This window comes from Molothrus ater, chromosome 5 (genome assembly GCF_012460135.2).
Source record: "Molothrus ater isolate BHLD 08-10-18 breed brown headed cowbird chromosome 5, BPBGC_Mater_1.1, whole genome shotgun sequence".
Taxonomy (NCBI): domain Eukaryota; kingdom Metazoa; phylum Chordata; class Aves; order Passeriformes; family Icteridae; genus Molothrus; species Molothrus ater.
Window position 1 is genome coordinate 67,568,389 of NC_050482.2, and position 26,583 is coordinate 67,594,971.

The window sequence follows — 26,583 nt, forward strand, 5'->3', positions numbered from 1 at the left end:
TTCCCCAAGAGGATTTTTAATAGTTTTGTCACATAGGAAGGGCAAGAAGACTGTTGTCAAGCTGCTAATGTGGGAGAAAATCAGCAAATCTGAGACATAGCAGTGGCTTTGCTTTAAATAACATGAAGGAGCATCTTCTTTTACAGCCATCAGTACAATATTAGTAAGAGACAGAAATCTGCCTGTGTATCAAGTAGAGCCACTTCTTGTGCATCTGCTGGTCACAGCTGAATTAAATTTTTAGGATTTTGCACTGTGATTTGGCTTGAAGATATATCAAGAGACTTTCTTTATTTCAATGATTTCCACTGGGGGGGGAAAAAAAGCCAAAAACCAAACAAAAACCCACAAAAAGTGTGGTCCAGCAATTGACTAGATCAGCTTGTGATCAAAACATCCCCTGAAATTTGCAAGACCAATATTTCTTGGTTGCATCAGCACAGTATGTCTGTAGTTTGTGTGTTTCCAAATCGTACAGTGGGGGTTAGGGAGCTTTCACAAACCAGATTAGTTGTGCTTTAAAATCATTCCTTACAGTGGTTCCATCTCAAGTTCATGCAGTGACCTGGAATCAATGTTCCTGTTGCTCAGAGCAGCAGCAGCAGTCAGAAAACACCACAGATTTTACCTTGCTCTGCTGGGAGATTCGCTGCTGCTGGTTCTCACTCGGCTTCACTGGAATGGGTTTGATTAGGTTGGGGTTGTTATAGATTGCAGAGGAACTGGTTATTTGTTTTGGCTCTGAGCAGGTCTTACACTGCAACACAAAAAAAGCATTTCTTAGCATGTGCGACAAGGTATTCTCCCCCAGTTCCCAACCACAGTAAAATACAGACATCACCAGGTATTCAATAACCAAAATACTAACTGCAGCACTGATGACGAAGTATTATGCTATTAGAAGAACTGTAGCAACTGCAACCTAATTTTCTAAAACCACAAGACATATGTAAAACTGAACACTTGATTCCAAGATTTCCCTAGTATGAGATTTCCCTCTAATTTAAATCTCAGTTCTCTTTTTGGCCTTCTGCTTTTCCTGCACTTCAAAAACATAAAATACTTTTTAAAAGCACCTCAAAAACCAAGCAACAGACATGCTTTTCCTGCATCCAACAGGCAGCTAGAAGAAGTTTAGATGAAGGATTAATGTGCCCATAAATATAATTCAAAATGCTTTCGTCAAAAAGCAGAATAATAACTCTTAACTCTTTTACATAAATCTTCACATGGTAGGAACTTGCAGGATACATATACATGTACAGTTAAAGATTTAATCAATTTGTAGAATCAGTAGAATTTCTTATTATGAAAAAGATGGTCAGAGACAGATTACTAAAAGTGATCAGGTACAAAAAATGTCATGTGGAGAGAGAAGGGCGTGACTTAATTAAGAGAAAAACCACATAAAATGCTCCATGAAAGATAAATAGTAAACAGAAATGGAAAAGGTGAATAAGATGCTATATATAAGAATATAGTCAATGAAACTAAAAAAGCATTGGGTATACATGGAACACTACTGTCAGTAGAAAAGAAGACAGTCTCTTTGAAGTCACTGTCACTTGATACAGTCGAAACCAAGAAAGTGGAAAGATTTTTAGAAGAATTATTTAACAAGAAGTTAATTCTATTAATTCTTCTATTAATTCTAACCCCACTCTCAAATATACAAAGCTGACCACTTAACCCATTTCTGACAATAAACAAATAAACAAAGACATGCTGGTTCCAGGGCTGTCCAGGAAAACAGAACTGGAGTTCTTGTGGGGACTTAAGGGGCTTTAGTAGGTCCTCAACACTTTCAGTTGTTTGTCAGATTGGACAGACCCTACACGGACCAAACCTGCACTTCATTAAGATTAAATGGCTTTTTTTCCCCCCCCATATAGTTCTCTTTCTAATGTTTCTGCCTTTTCTTCAACGTATCTTCTTTTCATTGCTATTTTTCAGCCCAACCTTTTGGGCAAAAAGCACATAAACTTTTTCTTTAACACCATGGATAACATCCTCTTGAATATTTCCCAGTGAGTTCTGCAGAATTTAAATAACACCCTTATTTCCTCAGGATATTTTAATAGGCTGAATTCCTCAGAAACCTTAAGTACCTCAGATTCCACTGTCATACCCTGCATAATCACAGAACTAAGCCTATAAAAATGAGGTGACAAGCAGTAGTGTTTAACAGAGTCATCACTATATGAGCATATTTTAGACCAAATTCCTCAGCCAAATGAGCATCAGTACACACAAGAATGACATTGACCTGACTTGGTATCATTGCTGTGACTTGATAACAAGGCTAGTAGGTTGCTGTCAAACACAGAAGCACATGGAAGAGAAAAGAAGCCTGTGATGATTCCAGAGGCATCTGTAACTGCTGAGCTCAGAATTTAAAGCCATTTTGGCAGATGGGGAACACAGCCTTGCTGATGAGGAAGTTGGGAGCACTAGCATGGCATTTTAAGCACCTGTCAGGTAGACAGGTAAAGAAGATAAAGAAGATGGCAGATATTATCAACAAATAATAGCAAAAAGCAGCATGAAAGAAACCCCACCATGCTCTGTAGTGAGAGAACCAGAGAAAATTTGGCAATACCTACACCTTGCCTCACAGGTCTGTCCTTTAGTCAGGTGTCCTGTTCAAAGCTCTGCTGCTACAAAAGATGGCTAAGTAACCAAAAGGTTCTAAGATCAAGTCAAAGAAAGGCTCAGCAACACTGGAACAAAACTAGACACATACGGTCCATGTGGATCAAAAAGAGCAAGAAAAATCACTGAGGGGGTTTTGGCAAGTTTGGTAGAGTCACAGATATTCAAGGCAAACAACTGCTCTGTGTTGTGAGATTGATACCCCACCTGTGCAGTAGGAAGCTGGAAATGCTAAATGCTGGGAAAACCCGTGCAGCACAGAGTTCAGCCCAGAGCTTGGGCTGCAGTACAAGACAAGGCACAATGGGAAAGGAGAAACCCATTTTGTCATGATTTGTTCTGTACCCCTGCCACTCTTCAGCTGGTTTTCTCCCTGGCTGTCAGAGAGGCCAGCTTTTTCTTACCAGAGGTCAAGAGAAGGTGAGTGTATAAGAAGTAGATTTAACAAAAAACCTCAGTGGTTCAGCATCTTAAAGCTCCATCAATTAAAAAAGGAAGGGGAGACCGTGTATTCTATTTTGCATGTAATGTAATCTCTAAATGTATAACATAATTTGGGAACAAGGAACTTCAAAATTAGTTACATTCTTAAAAATTGAGTAAAATTCCTTAAAATTTTGAAAATTGATGCTTATTCTACAGCTTCCAACACTTTAAAACACTCTTCACTGAATAAACACAGAATTCAAAGAAGAGAACAACATATTTCATAACTAATTTCAGCACATCAGACTGTAAGTAATAAAACATACACTGACAAGAAAGTACATGTCATAAACCAGTCAAAAAGCACGACAGCTCTGAAACATATTGACATTAAATAGAAAAATGGCTGTCATTGCCTTTATTTATCACACTCTTTAGAAATTTATATTACTAGCAATACAAGAAATCATACACATCCTGTTCATAAGAGGTCAGGCATTCCTAGCACTCATGTCCCAGATGAGGAGGAAGTTTTTATGTTATTTTTTATGTCCTTGGCAAACCCTTAAATGCAGAAAGATTAAAGATAAAGTAAGAAGCAAATCTGCGAAAGATTCTAAAGGGAAAAGAGTCCTAAAACCTATTATTTAAACAACAGAATTAGTTCTCCTTTGTCTTGTTTTCTGTGTGCTAATGCAGAAATGGAAGGTAACATCTTTTAGATTTATCACCCTCTTTTCATAGAATCTGAAGACAGCCTAATATTTTCCAGTTTTCCATTTGCAGTATTTTTAAGGTTATCTAATGAAAACCCTTTAAACATTTCAGAACATCTGAAAACATATTCTCTGATGCCAAGATTAGATAATGATTCAGTATTAAAAGATGGGAAAAATACCAGATTTTGGAAGTGTTTGTCCACTGTAATACATTAAATCTCTACTGCAGAAAATACAAAGGCCCCAAGCTTCAACAGAAACTATACACAATAAAAAAGGCTCCATTTCACCCTAGCTCAAACAGTTTGCTATCATCTTTCTGAGGATTTTATTAGTAGCTACATTTCAGAAAAATAAACACAAGAAATGTAAAGAGATAAAAAGTTAAGATATATGTACATTGCCAGACTCTTATGGAACACTGAGGAGCTCTATTACTGCATGACAGCACATAAGCAATACAGGAAACAGCAGCAGGAACCTGCAGGCTCTGTAACGACTTGCAGCTTATATATGAATAGTTAAAATTATTAGATTTTTATTCCCCAAAGTAAAACGTTTTTGATTGCTCAATAATAGAGAACATTATTAGTCCATTAGTTACTTCTTTATTTAGAAGCCTCAGAAGACCAAAGCAGCACACGGGCTGAAATCATACTACATTTCAACCTTTTCATTTCCTTCCATTAGTGCCTGAAAGGAGCTAACAACCACAATTAAAAGCAGTAACTTCACTGTCAAAAGTCTCCTGAACCAGGTCCTTTGTACAAACCACAGAAACTATCAGCAGGTAAATACTTCACCCAGAAAGAGGGCACAGCTTGCAGGTGCTCCTCAATAGGCACAAGAGCTCTAAGGGTCAGAATGAAAGGTAATTTGTACTTGCTCTGAGCCTCTACTATTCAACAAATAATCATATCCACATTCTCCTGCCAGAACTTGTTATTGACAGCATTAATTTCTTTTGAATTTTTAGCAAATTCTCTCAATTTTTTTTTTTACCAGCCACTTCTACACAAAATGAGAGAGCACACTGTCCAAAATCACTTTGAGTAGAACTATTCAAAACCCAAAATCAAACCTTTTATGTTTCATAACGTAAAGTGAGAGCAAGTCTCACCTTGGTATACTCATCTTTGGCCTTGGTAAGCATCCTTAAGATATCCACTTCTTTGTTATTAGCAGAATTCATGATCATGGGGGACACCCCTGTTCCTGTGCCCTGCTGTGCTTTGAATTGTTCCTGCTGAGTTAGGCTGAAAGGTGGAGGATATATGAGAAAAAAAGTACAAATAAAATATAAAAACTTAACGACAATTACTGTACAATACTTAATTGAAACACAAATATTTGTCTTTTCCAGTCTACATTAAAATGTGCAATAAAACAATTGCTATTAAAAGATCTCTATAAAATCATAATTTGACATAAGATTAATTTTCTCCAATCTTGACTACACTAGACCATAGAATAAGATTTCCATAACTGAGTCACAATTTCTATACCCAGAAGGAGCAGGGAATTTATAGTGTTATTCAGTTCTGCTGGTGGTGGAGGATGGCAAACACACACACAAATCAGGCATTAAGTACTAGCAAATGACCAATTTCCTGCCCCAGCTGTTTTATTATTATTGTAGAATGCTGAGAATTAAAACACACAGCCAATTGGCTGAGCAACAGGGTATTTTTTATCTATATGAAATACTGCTATTATAAACCACTACACATGGTTTACATTTGCATGAATCCTCTGAAAACTAGGTTTTATTGTAGTAAATTACCAGTTTGAGAGCACCTAATCACCACCAACCGAAACTTGAGCTAGTTAACTAAAATGAGCTGTCAAAAACCTGAGTTTCCTACGGTTCATTGTTTATTTCTGTAAATTCATCCCCATCAATTATTTCTTGGGTCACAGCTGACTCATTTTAGAGCTGTAGGATATATATATACAGCAAAACCAACAAACCCCACTGAACAAAACCCCACCACTGTCCCAGTTTGCATTTCACACCGTTTTGTCACTGCAAAATGAAAAGCAGCAGGTATTTTTTCAAAAAAAGGATATATGGAGGAAAGATGATTACCTTCCCATGCAGTATTTTACCACAAATCCTATCTGGTGTGTCTAATCCTATATACCACAGGCAGCTGGAATGGCCAGTCACTGCCTGTTCCTACCCAGCCCCTTTACAACATCCTCCACATTATAGCTCTAAAAAATGTAGTCTGCATATGTTGATAAAATCTGGATGACTTGAGCTCCCTTGTTCTCCAAGCAAACATGAAAACCTGCAGGACATAGTCCTTAAAAAAGGGTCCCTGCAAACAGTGCAGAAGAATGAGCCCTGTCCATCCTGGACAGGAGAAGAGTGATATTGAAAAAAGCTACCCATATGACATTCTTAGGTTAAAATACAGCTGAGAACACAGCTCTGTGTGGATTCTTCACCTCTGGCTGCACTGCAAAATTAAAGTTTAACATTTAGAAAAACACATTTTTATGTGCATGAAAGCTATGACTTTAAAGCTAATTGAAGTCTTGCTTTAAATGCCAAAAAAAGTGAATTTTGTATCTACTGCTAAGAAATGAGGAAGCAGGAATTCAGCCATGATGTACAAACAGGACAAAACCCACAGAAATTTTATTAGTACAGCATACCCTCATGATATCCTGCACTTACCTTAATATAAGGGAAAAAAAGAAAGGTAACAATATTAAAAAATAAAATCTTCCCAAATTGAAAGATATATTAAACCCCCAAAGAATACAATTCTTCAAAATAGGTCTCTGAGTCATCAGGAAATAAATCATATCAACTGGTACACTCTGATGTAGCTGGAGAGCTGCACTACAAATTAGGAAAAATTACTGCAATTCAGTGACTTATTTATGATTTTATGAAATGCAGGCTTGACACTTGCAACAAAGTTTGTAAGTTTAAAGCAGAAAGGCATAATAATCCTAAAAACATAAAATGTGCATGTATGTACCAAAAACATACATAAAAAAGCACAGAAGTCTTGTTTACCCATCACTTACTTTTTCATGAGCTCTGCAATTCTTTGGCATTCTTCTTTATCATAAAACCAAATCCCATATATGGACACTGTAAATACACATCAAACACAAACTGTGAGCATCTTCTCACACAGAAATTCTTCCTGGTAGATATTTAAATGTGACCTGCAAATTAATCTTAAAATTTATTTTCATCTTATGTTTTCCCTATCTAGAAACACAAAATGACACCTCAGATCCTATAAAATCAAAAAAGATCAAAGGCACATCATCAAGCATTTAAATTACAAGCTCTTAAATACTCAATTAAGGCAAAGGTATTTGATCCTTTTCTTCAGAACACTAAGCCAGTGGGGTTGTTCTTTAAAATCTTTTTCTCTGTCCTTTATTTCAGCTGCCATATCCATTTGACTCCACTACCAGCATGCTGCAGGGAGCATTGCATGCATATGGAAGTAGGAAAATCTGTTTAGTTTTCAAAGAATGTTCAGGTCTATCTTACAGAGCATCAGAGCTGGTGGAGTAGGATGAACATCTCTACCTCCCTGGAAATTTGCTGTAATTCTGTTCACTGTTTTCTAGAGGAGATCCTGGGTTTCCTCCTCCTTCCCTCCCTACCCTACTGCAGGCAAGAGTTGTCTCAACCTTACCAGGAATTGGCAGTTCCTACCATGTCTTCCAACATTTCATTTGAAAATGGATTTAATTTGAAATGGGTTGAGCACCTGTTCAACAACAATTGCAACACTGATCCTGATGATGTAATAATTCCTACTATTAGGAGAGTCCAAAAGCAATAACTCCTTCAATTCCACAGAGCCAAACCCATAGCATATGAAGTGTACCTTGGCTTTGTTAATATTTGGAAAGAAAATGAAAATACAGCTACTTGCAAGACATGAGTATATTATTTTCTCCACCCCCCCCCCCCCAAATTTAAAGCTGTGTGTTGTCTTCTATAGAAATAAAAATGGTCCCAGCTGTTTAATACACAGCACGTTGGCAAAAAGTCTAGAATATCTCACAAATCAGACATCCTGTAGGCATACAAAAATTAACTTTTAAAATATGTACTGTCCTTTTTGTGATTATTGACAAGTGTGATGAATTCTATTATTCACCTAAAAAAGGCAAGTAACACAATATGCACCAGTGGTTCTACAAATGTGCAACTTAAGAGCTGAACTGCACAATAATCTCAGTTTTTTAAATAGAAATATTAAATTATGCATTTCAAATGCACATTAATATTCTAGCATATTCCAATGGGTGTTCAATAATAAACTGTGCACCTGTAGAAAAGTGTGTGAACAACTCATAAGGTTCCAGAACATTGACCTGTTATGCAAAATTCCACATCCTTCTGATGAAACACATTTGAAAATTTGTCCAAATCACAAGTAACTCCATATTCCTCAATGCAACAGCACTGAGAATCCAGACAAGCAGACTGAGAATCCCAGACAAACCAAATTTGTTTTAATCAAGATTCTTATTCTTTATAAAAGAATCTCTGATGGAGAAGAGTATTGATGACATTTTGGCCATCTGCTCCATCTTCCCAATTTTCTTTTATGTCTGCCACAGCTGGTGGCACCATCAATTATGCAGCACAGGTTGGACAGCTTCACCTTTGGCCAACAGAACAGACATGTCACAGACTATTGATGATATCTAATAAATCTGAAAGCTGGCAGTCCCTTGGAAATGCCAAACTGCTTCTGGCCATTAGAAGCTGCAAGAATCAAACTGGCTTGCTTCTGCTGTTGATTTACCTCAACTCAGAGACAAACACAAGTGAACTGATAACCAGAATAATGGCAGATTTCAGATTTTACAGAGCTACAACTAATATTTTGAAATGCAATTGCAACAAATACGAAGCTATTTGGGTCACAGAACAAGGGCACTGGGTGTGTGCCACCAAACCAAACCACACCACCACCCAACAATATATATCCCATCTTAACTCCAGTTTTAAGTTAGGATACTGCAGACCCTGAGACCTTTAGCCTAGAGTTTAGCTGAACTTCAAACCCACCCACATCTACTTTCTCCCCTTGGTTAAATGCTATTTCCTACCCAAATTAGGAAGCACAGCTGAAAGCAAGCTAAGACCAAATCCCGACATCCTCTGAGCTTAGAGCTCACCCAGTCAGTGGTGAAATCTTTCAGAAGTGGACAGTCCTACTGTTCCTCCTTCCACACTGCTCCCATCTGTCCAGAGGAGATGAACACTTGAAATACACTGAGAAACAATCCCTGAGCTTGTGGCAGCACAAGATACCCCAAACTATTTTATGCAGGTGAGAATGAGGGACCAGTAAGAACACAGCAAACTTGTGGAAATCTGAGATACCTGAAGTAAACATGGCATAAATTCACACTACAGTATTATATTCTCCTATAATCTGTATTTAAGAGAAAAAAGTGTAGATAATAGTAGTATGAATGAGTATTGATGGCCCCCATCTTGATTAATGATGAAGACAAAATGAAAAACAAAAAATCTGGTGTGTGTGGCAACACATAAAACCCCACAACCAGAATGAGAACCTAAGCTGATAACAACCTGTAACTGTCTGGGAACCTGGCACACTCACAGACACACCATACAATTTCACTGCAAGCTTTCTACCAGGATGAAAACACTGCCTGCTTTATCAGGATTAAACATAAACAGATTACTTTTATCTGCCTTCCCACTCTGTCAGACTGTTTGACAAAATAGAATTCCACATCTAAGTATCATGTGTAGAGTGGTAATTTCATGTTCATGTTAAAAATGAATCACAAAACATCAGAGACACAAAGCAAATTTTTCTACTGCCAAACAGAAGAGGAAATGTTAAGGCACTTTAGGCCCAGCCTCAACCATTAAGTTATGTAAGAAGAGATTATTGTAAAACACAGAAAAAAATAAAATCAAAGTCAAGTAATGAACTGATGACATTAAAAGGAAAAAAAATGCCACAATTTCAATGTTGTTAACAAGATTACACAAAACTATGACATAATGCAGCTATGAAATCAAGATGGTCCAATTAACATTGAATGGGAAGCTACATAAATTACTTAAATAAACTGACTGAAATTATTAATTATTAACGGTATCAGTCTTTAGAAATTTTAGAATTTCTAAAAGGCAGGCCACTCATAAATCAAAACTGAAAAATTTTACCCAGATCTGTGAAGCTCCTTTAATAGCTGAGTGACTGAATTTCAGGAAGGGCACTATTTAAGTTTGAAATCACGACTTCAGAGCCAATTCGAAAGCTTCTGCCTTACAATTTTCATTTTTTTGGCTACGGATTTCTCCTGTCCTCACAAACACTAGAACACTTGATACTATTTATATGCAGAAGCTGACAGCTGCTATCTTCCAGAATTATAGATAACAATTTCTAACCTCTCAATATTTGAAACATTAATTTAGTTATTATGATAATACAGAATTTCTTATCAACTTCAATCATTCGTGTTAAGTATTCTATTCAAAAGAAAGGCATTTTCCAGGATTATTTTTTTTCCTCTTCATTATTCCAGTGATTAGATTTTTGTCTTCTGGATAGACATTTCCATTATGAAAGCTTTTGTTTCAGTGTACCTGCAACATGTGATTTTTAAGCCACTCCTCCACAGACTGCATAAAGTCTTTAAGCTTGGTAAAAATGGATACAGAAATAACTACTGACTAGAGATTCCCCTGTACCTAGGAACTGTTTTATACTTGCTGGTATCAAAAATAAATAAATTAACCCCAAGTCTGACATTTCTGTGTTTTATTTTTGTTTCCATGCTTCTTAAGGTATTTTGCTCTATGTATAGTCTAGACTCTTGCTCCTGAATATGTAAATCCAGACTTGGCTATGTTAAAAAGAAGTTTCTGTATCCATGTCTTGCAAGGCAGGCAGACACCTTTACGTTGCTATGTTTAGGACTGCAACAAGGGAGAAATATAAAAAACCTGAGCACAGACAGCTGCACACTATCCTGGAAAGCTGAATTCCATCCCAGAGATGTTATGCAATGATACCCAAGCTGTGAAACGTTATCTGAAGTGGCTGCACTGGCTGTGTGTGCTTCATTTCCCAGTGGCTGAGTCGAGATCCTAGACCTGGGTGCAAGACTTGAGTGTGTGGCCTGAAAAAACACCCATCATCCCAATCCAAGACTGTAAGAAGTGTTTTTGAACATATGAATAATAAAGACACTGGAAAAAATTTGGCTTGAGTAATTAAAGCCAGGCACTCCATTCTAATTGTAACTACTCTGCCCTAGGATCTCAATTTGTGAAATGGGAATAAAAATATTCATAATCTGAGCAAGGTAAAACAGTTCTCTTTGTTCATGAGTTACCAGCTTTTATAGTGATGATTATTGGAGAAAACAACATGAAAACTCAATAATTTTGACTCTAGTGCAGAACTCTAGTGGCATATAACAAAGGCCATGCATGAGTAATGAGGAAAAAACCAGAATACTGAGTAGCCTCCCAATGTGAACGCCACTCCAGCTGTTTGATAGCTGAAACAAAGTCCTTATTGCAAAAGAAGAAAACCACACAATATAAAAGTCCATAAACAGACAGATTGCACAACCAGCCTTAACTCTGGTATTTCCTAGTTTAGGAGTCTTAAAGTTCTTTTAGCTCTAAGCAGGCTTTAAATTCTTTCAAACACAAAATTTTGCTGTTTAGATAGTTAAACCCAAAACACTAGAAAGATTTCAACTGTATCCTCTTATACCACATTGATAGAAATGTGGCTCATCAACAGGACTGGGATTTTTAGGCCTCTTGCTTCTCAGCATTGTGCAAAGCTGCACAATACAAAATATTTACTAGGTAAACATATTTGTTTCTAAATAACAGAAATTTCTCTCTGGCTCTATCCTGGTATTTCTAGAAGATTTTAAAGAGAAGTAAAAATTTAATGATTTAATGATTCCCCAGGCATTAAAAAGTCAAAAAATTGAAGCAAGGTAAGAGTTTTTCAAACAACAGAAATGTGTATTTTGCTATGAGCTTAACCTAAATTCCTGAAAAGCTCTGAAAAGGCCCTGCCTGTTAAATTATCAGACACTTGTTCTTTCATTTAAAGGCTGATAAAGCTCCTGATCCACTTATTTGGAGAACTGTTAACAAAGACAGGGAAAAGGATGACTTGGTATTTCCATTATCTCAAATGTTTTAAATGTTATATATGAACAAGTAAGCTACAAAAAAAATCCCCTAAAAAACAACCAAACCAGTTGTTAAAGGAGAAAGAATCCTACTCAGAGACATGTCAAGGCAAACCAATGATTACACATGGCCTTTTTTCAGCTTAACCAGTGAAATTCAGCTGAAGAGGGAACTGTTAAAACAATTTTATTCTAAAATAAAATAACCACAAAATATGCAACAACAAAAGCCCCAACAAAATTAAAAAGCCCCTCCAGACCCCTTTCCCCAAAAGCAAATGGTTTAAGAGTGGGCAGTGATTGGCAACATTACTGAAGTCAAGAATAAGTTCGTCACCACCATCTGTTTAATTGTTCTTGGAACTATGCCTTAAAAATCAAGACAAAATTTTTGTTAATAGAACGGACCCTGAAACATTCCTACCATCATCTATCAGTTGTGAAATTTGGGGGACCAATTTGCAGACTTCCAGATAGAGCCAGTAATTATTTCTGGTTTCACGAGGCAAAAAAAGGACAGCACAGACATGGTGGATGGTTTAATAAATCATGTCTGTGACTCTACTGTGAGAGACTGACTTCAGGCAGACTTTTAATCCAAATTTATCAAAAATTTTTATGAAGAAAAATCAACTGTGTATCTGTCAAACAGAATAGGGCCACTGGAAAGCCCTCTAAATGGCCTCAAAGCTGAAGTTCTGTTAGTACTGCAGGAAAATTTAAAGCCCATTGATGCACTTATTTCCATAAAGCTCAGCAGATGTAAGAGTCCATCAGCAGGTTCTTTACTTTTTTTGGAAAAGAGCCCCAATGCAAAATGTATTTGCAAGATTTCCCTTAAATATGCCTTCTGTTGATGCTACAAGAAATTTTTAGTCCTGACACAGGAATAGCATCTATGTTATGATCCATCTGGCTTAGAGAATTTTTTTTTCCCCCCACACCACTGGTTTTCCAGCCACACCTCTTGCCATTGCATCATCAGTTCCAAATAATTTTTAAATCTTGATGGTGCGTGACACTGAAATTAAAGCAGGAAGGCTGTGGATGCCAGGCTATCAATTTCTGAAATAACAAGTTGTTCTTGAGAAATATTTTTTCTTATAAATAGGCTCTCTTAAATAACAAATGGTTCCCGTTACTATTTCACAATAGACTTCCAAAATGTCCCCGTCAGACGAGAGTTCCATAAGCTAAAAACTACATCCAAATATCCTCGTTCAACGCAAGAAGGGCTCCTGTGAAATAAAAACCCATCAGGGAAAGGCTTACTGGAAAACAAATGCAACTCCTCAACACCTGGAAGGATTATTTTTTTAGCTTACCTGTGCTCTATATTCCCTGCTAACTTTCTAAAGCAAACAATAAAACATACCTGCAACACACTGAAATGAAGCCAGGCCCTGATGCACAGAAATCACCTGAGCAGAACACAACAATGCCTTACACAAATCTAGGCTAAATATAAATCCCTACCTTCCAGCAGCAGAAAGGCTTATACCAAAAGGAGACTGTCACAAGTGGAAGAGGTTAAACTAGAAACCTTTTCTTGATTCTGTGCACTTCCCTCCTACCTAGTAACAAAAAGCTAAAAGAGCACTGCTCAATCAAGAAGTGGACAACACAGCTTTTCCAACCTGGAGACAAAAAAAAAAAATTGCTTTTATTGGAAAGAACAGAAAGGAGAGCTACCTTCAGTGTCTCAATTTCCAGCCTTTCCTTTTTCTTTCCACTATGTTAAGAACAGCAGCAGCTTCTGTGTGTTTCTTGTGGAGTATCTGGGCTTCCATTCCCACAGGGAAGAGCTGCTCTGCTGCCTGTGACACACACAGCTAGTAGAGGACTCACCAGGATTCTCACATCAAGGTTTTCATTTATAATTTAGTCCAATCTAAGAATATGTTCCCAATTATTTTTAAAGTGCATCTCTGAGGTACCTGCCAAAGGTACACCTCTAATTCCACAGCTATAGTTAAGTTCAAGGTCAAATTGTTTTCCAAACTCTGACAATGCCATTTTCCAGGATATTAGAAGAGAAGGGAAAAAAGAGAAGACTATTTTAACCTCAAATAGGTGTTCAATAGCATGTCATTTTTTCCTGAAACCTGAATTTTTACTATAATCAGTATGATGAGCTGTCACTCCAAATGGTTTAACTCCCACAAAATAATGAACAACTTCAGAAAGGGCTTCATGAAGAAAATAAGCAACCTTAACTATACATGATGTTTCTAATTCTGACTGTTGTGATCTCATCTCTTATTTCTCCACTGCATACCTTCAGATCCTAAGTAATGGAAATACATTTGCAGATCTGGACTGAGTTCTTAGCCTGCAACAATAAAAGTCTGAGTGACTTGTATATCCTTGTTCTTGTAACAAGAAACACATAAGAAATACCCTAAGATAAGAGAATTTAAACCCTCCATTTTTGTATTTTTCCATTTGTATACTCTATATACAACACCATTTTGGACAGGCAATTTTTTCATTTTTCCTACACCATCTCTAATTCTAAAATGGTTAGAAAAATAATTTTAAAAGTCCACATAGAAATAGGCAAAAGTCAACTACTCCTCCTGGTATCTCCAACAGTTAGTTGATATTTACAGCATATCTTATGCGTTCCCTTTTATTGCTTTGCCACAGCCTGTTAACAGGTTACAGTCCACAATTAAAGAGTTCTCTACTCTTCTGTAGCCATTCCTTCTCTTGCAGTCAGCTGTCACACTGCCTTCAGTAACATCCGCTTGTCTGTAGAGCTGCAGACAGAAACTTTGCAGCACAATTTTTAGCAATAAAATACAATTTCACAGGCACAGAAAGGACGTTCACTGTTCTCACAGAATGACAGGCAAACTATGGGTAGGTTCACACTGTGTTCACAAGCTAAATTTCACCCTGAACCCTTTATCATTCACATATGGTCACTGCATTTTTACATGCTTGAAAGCTGAAGGATCATTTAAGTATTAATATTAATGTTTCACCTGCCTTTTTCCTGTGAAATTGCAATTTAGTAATTTCTTTCATGAAGACAGAAATATACCCCTTTGAAGTACCTTGTTGCTTTTTTTCTTTGATATTACAGTAATTCTATTTTAATGTATCTGTATCTATTTTAAAATTTTATTTTAACAATTGAAGTTAGTGTTCAGATTATTCAGAAGCTTACTGATTTTTCTGTAATGTTGCACACAAGACATTCTGTGTGCAAGAATATAGAACATTCTGTGTATATGAAGAGAGAAACAATGCACCCTCGAGATCAAGTTTGTCACCAAGAAAATGTAATTTAAGTAGTAAACAGTTTCTTATTTAACCTGTAATTCAACTGAAAAAGAAAAAAAACCCTCACATTTATCAAATTCATGTTATATTAGGACTTAGATATTTCACAATAGCAGCACTGGGAGGTACCCTACAACTCTGAATCCCTGATTATAGACTAGAGATACAGTCATATTTAAATAAAAATTTGGGATTATTGCATGGGATTATTTTCACTGCAGCAACTGTATTGTTTCCACACAAAGTAAAAATATGTATTTCATTTTGCTTCAGAAGTCAGCAGTGTTTTACTAGCTTATGCATAATCCCTTAGGAATAAAACTTAACCGTAATCATCATCTGCTTCCTCAGTCTCTCCCCTCCTTCAGTTTTTAACTCTCAGTGCAAATTTGAACATCTGCTTTGCTTTCAGTTAAAGAGTTAGAAAGAGAAATATTCACATGAGAGAAACCAGAATAAAAACAACAGGTAACAATAACAGAAAGGCAGCAAAGCCCTGCAGGAAGACATAGCATACTCACAAAAAAAAAATCCGATGTTCTCTCCTTTTTCTAATTTTTATGAAATTTCATGAACTTGTTAAATGAGAGATGCTACACATGCCTGTATAGAGGATTTAATACTGTATGCTGTTTAGGACAAGATATTGAAATTTTACAGAAAGGCAGTTTGACAGAGCCAAAAGAATTGGTACAGCTCAAACAGAAAGTCCATGTCCTGTCTAAGACAATAGGCAGCAGCAGATGATCCACAGAATGAATCTTCTTAGTCCCTTTATTGCTGACTTCTGACCTGAAGCTTTTGTCTTACATTACTTCCTCTTTTTTTTTTCCACCCCTGGCTACAGAGTCTCTCTGGTTGGTTTAATGCATGTAAATAATACCTCTGTTATGCAAAGGGATTATTAAAACAGGATCTAAAAGTCCTGGGCATATGTATGTCCACAATAACGATGCCAGCAGCAGAAACCCACTGGGTATTTTCTGAGATTGATTTTTAGCAATGCATGATGAAGACTTTATGAAAGGAGGTCCTGTTGCAAACCCCACAACTGGGCTGCAGCCACAGCCATTGAAGCAGAGCAGGCAGCAGGCATTAAGCCCAGTGCTGTTACTGGTTTGGAAAGCAGTTAAGACAAAAAGGCAGCACTGCCTTTGCAGCCTGAGTGAAATTCCACTGGAGCACTTGCACCATGTTCCTGTATATAACACATTCCTTGTCCTTTAAAGGGTATGCTATCTTACACTTGGGAAGGGTTTCTTTCCTCTTCCCTCCTGTAATTGAAAAGTATTCTTTACTGCCGATTTAAGGTTTGTTTTGACAAAGAGAGCACTGATGAGGCACTCAAGAGCTTGTATTAAATCAAAGTTAGACAGAAGTGAGCAGCTTGTATATGTGCTGTGGGATACACTTGCTCACATATTTATCTTCCATGTTTTGAGAGAAGGTTACAAATATTTTTATATATATACACACATATAAAAGAGTGTGAGTAAGCAAGCTCACATTCCAAGAGAAGTTTTCTGGCTATGTCAGGAGTGTAGTCCACCCTCTGCTAAGCAAACCTATTTTTTTCAAGCACAAGAGGATATTATCAGAGGAGCCCGTGTGGATATACAGAAACCAGAGATCGTCATGGCTCGCTGAGGTGATGAGCTGATGGGTGGATGGCGCCCATTATCTTCACTCCTCAATCCAAGTTTTCCTGAAAAACGGACAGGGGGAGGAGGAGGCTCCAACTCAGCACAAGGCACAGAGGACAAGCAAAGGATTAGGAGTGAACAGCAAGAAAAGGAAGGAGAATGCAAATGATATTGAAAACGCTTCGAAGAGCTAGAAAATAGTTCCTAGATTAGAAGATCCAGTTGTCAGCAATTTAAAACAATAGTCAGCTTTTAACTTCTGTACAAGGCTATTACATAATCCTGAAGCAAGGAAATTAACCAAAGGGAATGTGCCTTTACTATCTATTGAAAAAAACCACTTAGCTTCAGCTGCTTCAACGCTCCTTGGAATTCTAAAATGTTTCAAGCCTTGGTTCGGCAGGCGTATCACCCCCTGCCCAGCCACCAGCCAGGGGAACCCGACGCCAAGTACAAGGGGAAGCTGGTGCACGAAACTCAGCTGAACTGCTTCTACATCAAACCTGGAGGTAAGACAGCATCACCCACTCGTGTGCACACAAACTGTACTCACAGCTGCCTTAAGTGTTGCCTTCCTGTTTAACTAGAGCAATCTGTGTAATGTAGGAGACTAGCCTAATACCTCACAGCAGTATTTGGTGATAATGTACTGGGAAGCCCTGAATGTGTGATCACACCACCACAGGATTTAGATAATTCTAGTAATTCTCAAACCTGGGGAGTTAAGTAGATGAACAGCTTCTCTTAGTTATACATTGTACTTTGAGCATCTAATGAACATTGCTTTCCTACTTCCACTGTGACATGATTAAAAAAAAGGAATGCAAGTATAAGGAAAATGAAATAAATGTATTTTTTTTTGTTATAGACAAAGAGGCTAAGAAGTTTAAAACACAGGAAAGCTGGAAATACTAAATACATGTGTGCGTATGTGAAGGGATTAAGCTGCAAAGGCGGTTACACAAGGGATTTGTGAAAAGCAACCAGCTCTGGAATATCCTTGTTTGCAGGAGAAATACGTAGGCACTCATGTACATATTCCCCCTGCTCCTGAAACACCTAGCATTTTATGCTGTGCAAGGAGGGATGTGTGAAGCAGAGGGTATACAGGTAGTCACGTGAAAATAACCCCTCTGAAAAAAAACCAAACATTATCTGCTGCAAGCCCAACTCTTGAGCATTGCTGCATCATATGCCTATCTTATCTTGAAAAGACGTCAGGAATGCCCAGCACTGGCACTACACTCTCCACAGTAAACCTCCAGACAAGCTAATTTGTTACTTATATGCTGACATCCATAAATGGGAAACAAAGACTGTGTCTAGCAGATATATGCAGCATTACTCTCCTGCCATCCCATACAGAAACTCATCCCCAAAGGTGGGATGTTTGACACATGGTTCTAACTCTATTCCATACCCTTTTCCTACTGATTTGTTTGCCCAAGCTGAGATACAGCTGCACTGCACACAAAATAATTATCAGCCATCTAAAAACTACACAGCCTTTTTGTCTTAGCTCCTTAACCTGTTTCTTCTCACATGGCATATTCTGACTTCCAGATTGGGCTGAAACTGAAAACCTACATTAGCATTGGTGCACTTCTTTTCCTTAACTTTTTTTAAGCACCTTCAACACACAACAGGAAAACATCATTAAAGCAAAAAGATGGCTGCAGTCATCACAGTTACAGCTGCAAAAAGGCACCTGACAAACCAAAACCCCTTTGCTTTGCTCAGCCAAAGGCTTCCACAATTGGCATAAAATCCTCAGGGTAGGAAGGGTGAGGAAGAAACAACTAAAACATCCTGTTTAGAAAGTTTGAATAGAAAATATCTGTGCTGAGTTGGGCGCCATGACCGGGGACGTGGTGTTACGCATCAAAAATTAAAACTTAAGGCCTTCAGCAGCAGTGCCTACAAATTCCACTGAAAAACATAAATTGTATTTAGTTTAAAGGAAAATATGAATAATAAGGCAGCCCTGCAAAAACTAAATTTAGAAATACTTATTAGTACAAACAACTTCGCTTTAAAAGCAACAAACAAAAAGGAAATTTGTAGTTCTTCCTCCTCATTTTTTTAATATGACCTGTAAAAACCTAAATCATAGAACATGTACTCTCCACAATACCCAGATAAAAAACCCCAAACACCCTAAAGCTGAATTAATTAATAGCTGCTACTCCTAGAGTCACAATAATAATTCAGTTTGGCTGGGGCCTCTGCAGTTCACTTAGTCCAGTGTTCTGCTCAGAGTAGTGGCAGCTTCAGTATGGGGAAAGAAGAAATCACGATCAACTACAAATTGCCATAAAAAACTATATTCTATGGCACTTTTTCAGTTGATTTATTTTTAATTTATTTTCATGTTCCCTTCCCTAGGTTAAAAATCCACTCCTCCTTCCATGGATTTAAGCAGAGTTTAGCCACAGGTTTCAAACCCTGTAGTTCGTGCACTGTCGAACAAGCAAGCCAAATAACCTGACTGCTAAACCATAATTACTGATGTTAAAACCCTCTTTCCTTGAGCCAGCACTGCTGCATGTCCATCTACCCCTGACTGCATTATTAACTTATAATAATATTTTTATATTTCAGTAGGTAGGCATTAAAGATCTTCACGTAGCCTTGAAAATTAAAATGAGACAGAAAGCATGAAAACCTAACATATAAAAGCACATATTTTATGGTTTTAGTGATAAAAATGTAAATTGGTATCTATACTATTTCCAAGGGGCAGTTTATTATTTTCCTTGACATTCTGAAGTAATTTTTACCATTTTCTAAGCACATTAAAATCATTGGTTAGTTGAAGTATAGACCACAAAGGCAGGAGCTATATGGGAAACGTAGTAGAAAATTAGTAATGCCTTTATGTTTTTATAAACTGGTTTATGAACAGGTAATTTGAGTGCAGGTACAAGGAAGTCAATAAACTGAGTGCCAGAAGCCATCTTGCATGAAAAAAAAAATTATCATCACTATGAATCCAATAAATAGAGGCAGTTAAAAGCTTGCTTACTTCTCTCAAGAAAATTTGCAGATTACAAACTATTAAACAGTTAAGTTGGACAGAAACTTAAACAGGTTTCCAAAAAAAAAAATGCATGCAACATGACAAAGTTCATGCTGCATCCTTCATTTTCTGGGTTTAGAATTAAAAACATTAATTAATTTAAAACATTAATTACTTTCAGCATGTATGTTTCCTTTGGAAATTTAAAAAAGGAAAAGAATGCCTGTGCTCAAGAGTGTGAGTATTCAAACACTCTCAGTAAAACTGAGGTTTCACTTTAAGGCCAGGAACATCCAGGGAAGATAATCATGGCCTCTGCTGTTGTTCTGCCTTGCTGGATACACAATGAATTTTTAAAATGCTGATCAAAGGAGAGAAACTGGAATGGAAAAGAGGGGGATTTGTTTGTAGCTCTGAAACAAAAATGTCTCCAAGGACACAACCTCAGGTAAAGCACAAACATTTGTATTCTGAGAAATGGCACTAGTCAGTCCAGGCAGACTTTTCAAAACAGCTTTACCCAAAACTGTTTAGCAAAAAACAGGCTGAGAAGGATACATCCCTAAGAAGGGCAAGGCCCTTCTGCCAAAATTACCTAGTATTTCTCCTAATAAAGTTGGAGTTTGCACTTTTGGTTCAAATTGACAAACCCTTTTCAAAGGGTTTTAAACTACAGAAATATTTTCCTAAACAAAAAACGCAGGTCGCAGCAGGCCAGAATAATAGTTCTGCAAACAAACTTAAGCCCAAAAAAACCTGGTTGTTTTGCTTTGTTAAGCTCAAAAAACCAGTTGTGACAAAAACATTCCATTTTGTGTGATGATGCAGCAACAGAAAGCCATGTAATGTTTCTGAATCAGTAGACCCCTGATTTGCAGACATTTAGAGAAAAAATAATACAAACTGGACTAAGTCAAACACATTTACAGGTAATTGTTTCAAAATTCTGAAAGAGGAAGGAGCATTTGGAGAATAATCAATTGAATATACATTTCTATTTTCTGCATTCATCCTTTTGGGGTTGTGATACTGGACCTGATATTGAATGTTGGCAGGACAGAGGCTGATAAATGAGGCTCTCCTTTCTAAACTGGTATTTTTACCCAAACCAAAAACATCAAACAGAAACTCTGTTACATCATAAAGACAAAGGCTGGAATATCTGTTTTGCCTGTTTCAATTGACCAAGGAGTCAATATGCAGAAGGCCAAGTCTAAATATAGACACAAGGAAATTTAACCACCGAATGCTGGTTTAATTCTCAAATTAAAAAAAAAAAAAACAACAGAAGAAGAAGAGGTTTAAAATACACAATTACACAATAATGTAGTGTAGATTAAGAACACATTTCAAGGGGAAAAATACACTATGGTAGCCAAAAGAGGATTGTTTTCCATCATACATTCTTTTTTACATATTACTCTGATTTTCTTCTTGTTGCTTCCTACCTTTTCCCTTCAGAAGTAGACTTGTAAAGTCTTCAAGCGAAGATGTTTTTTCAAGAGAAATGCTACTTGCAAGGTCACTGCAGAGGTGGGATACTTATAATCCATTTGTATTTTTATCAGGATGTATTTCCTTAGAAGGGTGAACTAAAATGTGCCCACAATCAGTCTCAAAAGAAGATGAGCTGCTCTATTTAAGAGCACTCATGGATACTGTAACAATCTAATAATGACAGCTAATAGTTTGAGGAAAATATACACTGTTACCTTTTCCTAAACATTTTACGAGCACTTGCCCCCAAGCATATATTTGGTAAAATTTTCATACATAATTATGAACTATGGGGGAAGAAAAAAAAAACAACAACCCACAAACCACAGATAAAACCCACAAAATTTCTTTAGACAGCTGGCAAACTTCCCTCTCCCTCCCATCCCATTTACCAGATGTCTCTGCAGTGTAGGAATCTGGGAAAATAATACAAAATGTTCAGGGTTCTGATGGACGTATGGCAGCAGGTTAAAGTGAAAAACTGAAACAAGTGTAAGGTTATGTACAAAGCACGTGTGTCTGGACAGATTTGCCAAAACCAGGCATGTCTGCTCTGCTTTGGTAGCACCTGCTGAACCTCTGCAAAAGCCCAAATTCAGCAGACACCTTTCACTAGGAAGGCTTTATTCCATTTCAGGCTCAGGAGATGACAGGGGCAAAGCCCTTGCTACAGTGTGGCACAGAAGTGAAAAGAAACTTCTGTGTCCAAATAGGTGCAGAAACTGTCAGAGAGAAATACTGGCTGACATGTCACACAATTTCTTTCTCCACTCAATATAGCAGAAAAGCACCCAATTAACCTGTATCAGATCATTGTCACAATTAGCATACTATTTTAAGGCAGGATCTTGTGTTCTTGGCAGCTAAAATGCTCAAGGTGAAGCCAGTTCTGAGATAAGCAACTTAATATTCCCCAAACTCCCTGTTTGCTATAAGCATCAAAAGCAGAATTCAGTGATGAAAAGGTAAATGAGTGAAATCAAGAAATAATTCCCTGACCCAGCACACAGCCAAAGACACCTGGTACAGTAGAGAGTGGGGAATAGCTGTAATTATTATACAGCTGCTAAAGGGAGAAAATTAAGGTAATTTAATCAATAATTTACTGCTATATATTTCTTCTGAACTATCTCATATCAATCAGCATCAAGGCTTAAGCAGCAGGCTCTGACTATCGGTTTTCCCAATAACTATCAGGAAAAAACTAATGAAAAAAGTAATAATTATGTAGTTAAGATTAGTCAAATATATAACTCATGAAAATTTAAAAATTGTTAGATCACCTAAACAAAACCAGAACTACTGTCTTGCTCTCGGAAAGCAAGCATCTAAAATTGCAGTTAACCACAGAAGTTTAAAGGTCACATTGAAAACTGCCCGTTTGAGCCATAAACCTTCTGTTCCTTGGTGGACAAAGATTTCTGCTGGCATGGAAAACTGTAATTCGAGCTTCCCTCCTGGCTAAATGAGTAATCCCAGCTCTATCCTAACAGATTTCCCAAAAAAAACCTTTGCTGTGAAAGAGTGGATCAGAGCAAACATTAACTGGCATGCATCCCAAATCCAGCCTGAAAAGTCCTGGAATTAGACTGTGCCTCCAACATGGTGTTCAGACAATAATTCAACTTAAGATGACCAGGATCATATGAAACAATAAATGAAATATGGAAAAAGAAAGTAAAATGATTAAATACAGATTAAATACACCTTTTTTTTAAAGCATTTCTAAAACCTACATTTATTGTGTACAGTTCTGGAAATTTTTTCTATTGATCATATACTGGATACAAAGCAAGCTTTACATCACAAAATGTTGTTGGGCTTGTCCAGTACACAAGCACCACCTTTTGCTGCCAAAAAGATTTATTTTAGACTGCGAGATACAACCAGCCACAGATACTCAGCTGTACAAAATGAATTTTGAATATTGGAAGAAACAAAACAATGGGCAAGGCCAGCAATTTAAAAATGCAGAGGAAATTGTTAGTTTTGTTAGATGCGATAAGGAGACCTGTATGAAAAGCAGCCTGAGAAGTCACCAAGTCAAACAGGTTAGAAAAAGATAATTTGTTTCCAGATACTGTTAAGTATTACTGTCAAACTGTTCAGTGTTCTGCAGAGTAAACAGCTGTCCCTGAGTACTCCTTGTTAGTATGTGAAAGCAGGAGATAAAAATAGTACCACAGCATAAGGGCCTAAGCAGCCCAGTTTTGTAAAGTTCATTTAACAATAAACCTCAAGCCTTAGCTTTGCAAAAAAACTATAAAGGCAAGTTGTACAAGAGCAAGAAAATATTCATATAGAAAATTCAAGAGGATATTCAGAACTGTGTGTGGATGAGACCCTTGTGAAAACCCACAATTATTGTTAAGGAGATCTCTTTATTTCATGTTGCAAAGGCCTTGAAATACAAAATAAGGAAGAAAGGGCAAGAGGTATGTGCAACTCAATGAAGAAATCACCACATGAACTGTAGGGTCCTAAAGAAAACCTGGACAACTCAAATGAGTTGGTAAAAATTGTCTTCCAATTTGCTCTGGAAACAGATGTCTTCATGAAAATCTGAGAAAACAACAGCTTTTGCTTTGAACTATCAACCCCATCATTTTTCTTGAAGAAATAGTAATTGAGCCTTTTAAAGAATATTTTAGGAAGATAAGCAGCTAGGAGTAACATAACCTTATACCAGAACTCACCTGATACTGACAAAATTTATAGGGTTTTTTTAGTAAAAACAAACATGAACCTGCTCTCAGACAACCAAACTCACAATTCAATTAGGAGGTACAGATTTACCCATGGTTAGATCAAACAGCTAACCCTGGTAAAAATCAGATCCACAGACCCAGGCATCCTGCTCAGAAGCACAGGCTGCTACTTATATTTGAGACCCTGCAAATCTAAAAATTTCATGTCTCTTAGTGAAAAAAGAGCTTACATCCCCCAACCCCAATCTTCCTCTTAGTAAAAAAAATAAACAAATTACAATTTATGTGCAGTAATCAGACTAAAAACTTATTTTCTGTCACCACAGAATTATGCAAACTAGTAATTACTCATTATACCACTTGTGTCAACAAAACTGAAAAATTAATAGATCAGGTTTCAAAAGGTAGATGTTGGTATATGCATACATAAACTCCTACTGAAGTTTCAGAATGAGATTAAACAAGATTACAGCTACATAAGAAAAAGCCTTCAAAATCAGATGGAATAAAGAGGTGTCACAGTACTTAAAATCCTAATGTCTGGCCCAGTCTAGGTTAGCCTGGAGATGTCTGCAAGTCTTTTCAGTTTTGCTTCTGAATTCCAATTCTTTGTCAAGTCTCAAAAATAGCAGTTTCATTTAGGCTATTTAGAATGTTCTTCCTCCATTGCTTCTACCACACAGTGTGTGTGAACAACAGGATTCCCTCTTGATCTATTTCCCACCTCCACATTAGTTTATGAAATAAGGAGGTCTAGCAGATTATCAAATCAAGCTACTTTGCAAGCCACGGATTGCTTTTGCCTTTACTTCATCCAGAGGGAACACTTGAGCATCACAGTTCACACAAACCATTTCTGAAATCTGTTTTTATGCACAAAGGACAAAGGCCAGATCAGGTACTACAGCTCTGCTTCCAAGCACAGCTACAAAGTGAATTTACAACTGCTCCCTGCACATTGTAACAGTCTGTGTGCAGATCTGCATGCACAAATAAGCTTCCTCGTGTCTTCCACTCATTGCTGAGCTTGCCTGACACTTGCTAATTCTTGTGCAAAGATAATCAACAGAAAGCCCAAAGTAATAACTCTGTCTTTCAGCAGGGTTTAAGTTAGACTCAGCATTATGTTGTCAAGAGTTACCCCTAATAGCTGAGGAGCAACCTGCCTTCCAACGTGCTCTAAGAACAGGGTTCTGGAGCTGGAGCAGAACACAGGGCCTGGATTGGCTGCATTTGTCTATTTTTATACAGGAAATCAAGACTACAAATATTACACTGAGGCTTCCCAGCAGTGACTGGGATGTATTCAGAAAAGACACACACACACGCACACTTTCTCTCAGCCCATCACACACAGGCAACCACAAACATCCACAATTTGTCAGTTAAATGAGGAGATCACTCCTAAGCACATCCTAATACTTTCTTTAGTAGAGTGGCATTTTAGGGAACACTGGGCAATTCTTCTCTTTCAGCACATCAAAAAAGCAAAATCCATTCCTCTAGTTTCACCCCTTGAATGCTGCAGTCTAAGCACTTGGACTACCTTAACCAAGAACAGACGGAAGAGAACCTGACTCCAATATTTAACTCAACGTGTCACATACTTACACCTGGCATTTCTGTAGAGCAGAAAAGGGTCCTGGAGCTGGAAATCGAGGTCTTTAGTAATGGGTTCCGTTCGGTTTTCCATGCTCAGTCTGTTCATTATTGTGAAACCATGCCTTGGAGAAGCTGATCTGAAAAGGAACAAGTAGAAATCCCATCAAGTCAAGGGAAAAGGAAATCACAATAATTTCTTTGCTGGGTAGAGCTCCAAATCAATTATTTATTTATTTCTAAGAGATGCTACAAAAGTCTAATTTTGTTGCCAAGGAAATAACAATTGACTCTTGCAGTTCTGGTAATCCTTTTAATCATGGCAAAGGCCTACATTATGTATGAGAAATAAACAGACCATCAGCATCACATGATCCAATGCCACCATCTACCCTACAGCTCCTTGCTGGACTAGAAAGCAGCAATCAAACCAAGTCAGAGCAAGGCAAGCTCTCAGCACTCAGGTGAACAACTGCAGATACTAACAGCCATCAAAGAGAGAATTTTCTACACCACCCAAATTGTAAGGATAAAAGCCACCATGTGAGAAACTGAAACAGGTTGCCCCAGAGCAGCTGTGAATCTGCTCCCATTCCTGAATAATCCCTGATAAATGATGAATCTAAGACATGCTATGACTCTAAGTCATTATGCTCACTTCAAGTCACTTAGATTAAACTGTTAAACCTGTCATGATCCTGACAGGAGACACTCCTTTACAAACCAAGTTAGGCAATAAAGGAAAAGATGACGGCCAAACATTTGGGAAAAGTGCCACCTCTGCTTAATTGCTGGTGAGGGGATTTCTCTATGAAACCAAA

At 37.4% G+C, this 26,583-nt stretch overlaps 1 protein-coding gene across 1 annotated transcript in view; it reads right to left on the reverse strand.

Annotated features, from left to right (window-relative positions):
* DCP1B (decapping mRNA 1B) overlaps positions 1-26,583 on the reverse strand; it is a 40,175-nt gene that overhangs the window by 10,803 nt on the left and 2,789 nt on the right. Inside the window, exons 3-6 of the mRNA XM_036400324.1 lie at positions 25,775-25,902; positions 6,843-6,909; positions 4,918-5,053; positions 629-757 (exon numbers count right to left, since the gene is read on the reverse strand). Of these exons, the coding sequence (XP_036256217.1) occupies positions 629-757; positions 4,918-5,053; positions 6,843-6,909; positions 25,775-25,902 (460 nt within the window). The remainder of the gene's footprint in view (positions 1-628; positions 758-4,917; positions 5,054-6,842; positions 6,910-25,774; positions 25,903-26,583) is intronic.